We start from the raw sequence: 3,437 nt of genomic DNA on the forward strand, positions 1-3,437 counted from the left end.
AAAGTCCTTTTTGAGACTGAGTATTTAGATTCGTATATCAAATGTATTCTAAATAAAGACACATCCTATATTTATTTGGAAGGCATTATGATACTAGCAGTATTTTATGTCCTTTCCCTAATAATTCCCAGTATGGAATATGCACACACAAAGTAAGGATTCTCTACTGGTCCATAGTAGGTATGTATCATATTTTTAATGCTTTTTTTGTTTTGTAGTGTTCTAGTTCTTTCCATGTGCAGAGCTGGTGTGCATGTGTGGGGGAGATACATTCGGAAATGAAGTCTGCAATGGTACATAATGTGTATAAATTTTCCCTTTAGTGTCCTAGGGTGACAGTCCACACAGTGTGAAGCACTTTGAAGTGCCGCCATCTTCAGTGAAGAGATAGAGACGTCTATGCTTTGTACTGAAAACATCTTGTCTTTTTCTCATTAGGTCTTGTATGAGCTTGTTCCTTCTCATGAATTGATGCTGGAATTTTATGACATGCTTAAAAAATCAAGTAAGACTTTTATCATTTCCCCTCCAGAACTGAGAGCAGACCAGCTGCTGGGCTTTTCTTTCTTGTTATGGGGTAGAGCAGGACAGGACCTTAGGCATAATTGCATAGACAAAGCTGTGTGTGATGTAAATAAAAGCTTATGCATTAATTACCATAGTTTTGGTGCAGAGGTTGAAACTTCAAAGGGCTTCAGGGTGATGTGCTTAACATCTTTGTTGTAAAGAATGGCCTCTATGCTAGTATGTGTACTAAAGATCTAAGAGTAGAACCTAAGGTACCTATTAAGTGGGAAGGAAACTAAAGTTTCAAGAGCTGGATTTATTATTAAGAAATGACAGAGTGGAAGTTGGATTTAGCTTGTGAATTTTGGGTCTTGAAGAAAATGCCTTTAAAACTGATTGAGGCTGATAAAGGGGAGCAAGTAGCCTGCAGGTGAAAATAAACAACACTCAAGTCTCAGTGTCTGTTGTAGTTTCAGAGAGGTTTAGTATTAAAACTGTTGAATCCCCGCTACTCAGGGATTTGACTGGTGCTTTGTATTTTGGAATAGATATTAGTCCCTTCTGAAATGCTGTCCAGTCAATAACAGGACAGCCAACTTGAGTATAATAGCAGTACAACACCCTGAGAACTACAGGTGCTCTTTTACACACGAGGAACGTGACAAATATCACAGTAAACAGTGCCTCTAGTTTTTCTAGCAACACCCCACACATGCGTCAGCAGGCAGCCCTAGCATTACCATGGCACCTTGACAGATATAGGGTGTCTTATCTTTCTAGCCAGGCTAAGGAATCTCCAAGGTCATGTGAACCAGCGGGAGGGGCACAACTTAGAAGATGGTTTTGACTACAGGCAGGCATTCATTCCTCACACTCTCCCCCTAACAGTCCCTCCCCCCAGATATGTGGCAAGCAGTGAAGCAAAACGAAGAGAAGCAAAACTGAAATCCAGTCAATAACAGGACAGCCAACTTGAGTATAATAGCAGTACAACACCCTGAGAACTACAGGTGCTCTTTTACACACGAGGAACGTGACAAATATCACAGTAAACAGTGCCTCTAGTTTTTCTAGCCACTCACAAGGCCATCAGAGGAAGGAGAGGATGCGGCAAAGCCACCCCTCTGTTGAGTCCGGATCCAGCTACACTGAGAGTCACCTCCCTGAAGTGTGTTCATTTTTTGTTTCCTTCTGAATGGGATTTTATTTAGGGTTGCCAATTTTTAAACTAATCCCTTGAACTGTCTCTTTAATCTGCAAACATCAGGTGATGTTTTAACTTCATGCCATAAAAAGCTTTAATTGCCCATTTCTGCTCATTATATTGTTAATAAAGGGACAGCAGTTATTTTCTTTGTCCAGCTAGCAACCTTCATTTTATTCTTCAGAGCTGCTTGGGAACTGATTTTTCCAAGGTGAGCTATTTCATTTGCCTGTAGTGTTTTGCCAAATGGTTATGAGAATTTGACGGGATGATGGAAATGGATGTATGTAAACTGGTTAGCTGTTTTCACCTTGTGAAACAAGGTAGAATTTGTTGGTTACAGATTAATATGGGATGCTTCAACATGGTCTGTTCTTATTGCAGAAAAAAGTAAAAACCAGAGACTGCGTCTGGAAGTTATTTTTGCAGCCTTGGATTTTGCTGGATGGAAGGACAATGTAAAGGCTTGGAGCTATTTGGCAAAACAGATTGTAGAAATACTGCAGAAGTGAGTGACTGACAGAACACTCATTTGTGTCTGTTGCTGCACTGTGCCATTCCAGACTACACATGGAAGACTGACTGATCCTATGTGTTTTTCATTCCCTACAAACTTTGTACTAGTATGACTGGGAAAGCTTCTAGTTCTTTGCACCTGTAATATAAAAAAATCCATCACTTTTGATGGGATGTGATGATCGACTTACTTGAGCAGATTTTTTTAATAGCAGTTAGCTCACTTATTACTGGCGTAATTCAGCCTTGGAAATATGTTCTCAAATAAGTTACTAGCTTGCAACAAATTCAGTAGCATAATCATACACAATGAAAAAACAACACCTTTTTTGAAATGAAATTTGAAGTCCTACTTTTTAAAAAACTCAGTTGTTCTGGGACCAAAAATGTAAAATAAGCCCCAAAGGGAAGAAAAAAATGGAGGAATATACAGAAAAATCATGGCTGCAGTGATATGGGAGTCTTTTTAACACAGTTATATGGGAGTATTTTTTACTGCTGATTCCCTTTCACAGGTTTTAACTGTTCAAAGACAACACCACTTTTTTTGCCCAAAGTGACACCTATTTACCAGAAAACAGTGTAGGGCTTTGCAGATAAATCATGGGCTCTGTGACATCATCTGGAGGCAGTTTTTCGTCACCATTAGCAACCAGGTGACCTGTTATGACAACATCAGCAGTGTTCCCTCTAAGCTGACTTAGTGTGAGCTAGCTCACAGTTTTTTAGCCTCCTGCTCACATGTTTTTGTCTTAGCTCAGGAAGGATGATTCCAGAGCAATGTTCCCTCCAAGCTGTGGAGAGTTGTGAGCAAAAATTCTATTTTGTGAGCCACTGGCATGAAAGTTGTGAGCGAGCGATTTGGCTACTGCATCAGTTAGTTTGCTCTGGAGCCCTCCTTCCTGTGCTAAGATAAAAATGTGTGAGACGGAGGCTAAAAAACTGTGAGCTAGCTCACACTAACTCAGCTTAGAGGGAACACTGTTCCAGAGTAAACTAATTTATGCAGTAGCCAAATTGCTCATTCACAACTTTAAGGCCAGTAGCTCACAAGGTAGAATTTTTGCTCACAAGACTCCACAACTTAGAGTGAACATTGAACATCAGTGCAGCTCTTCTGATACTAGCAGAATAGTTTCGTGTTTTAGACTTACGCTTCTAAAATTCAATGTCTTCTAAATATTAAGAATTATTGTTCCTGTAAACTCTT

At 39.7% G+C, this 3,437-nt stretch overlaps 1 protein-coding gene across 1 annotated transcript in view; it reads left to right on the forward strand.

Annotated features, from left to right (window-relative positions):
* The window catches only part of TAF1A (TATA-box binding protein associated factor, RNA polymerase I, A), a 22,705-nt gene that overhangs the window by 15,333 nt on the left and 3,935 nt on the right, over positions 1-3,437 (forward strand). Inside the window, exons 8-9 of the mRNA XM_015428974.1 lie at positions 439-505; positions 2,096-2,219. Of these exons, the coding sequence (XP_015284460.1) occupies positions 439-505; positions 2,096-2,219 (191 nt within the window). The remainder of the gene's footprint in view (positions 1-438; positions 506-2,095; positions 2,220-3,437) is intronic.

Source organism: Gekko japonicus, unplaced genomic scaffold (assembly GCF_001447785.1).
Source record: "Gekko japonicus isolate JY-2015 unplaced genomic scaffold, Gekko_japonicus_V1.1 scaffold1056, whole genome shotgun sequence".
Lineage (NCBI taxonomy): Eukaryota > Metazoa > Chordata > Lepidosauria > Squamata > Gekkonidae > Gekko > Gekko japonicus.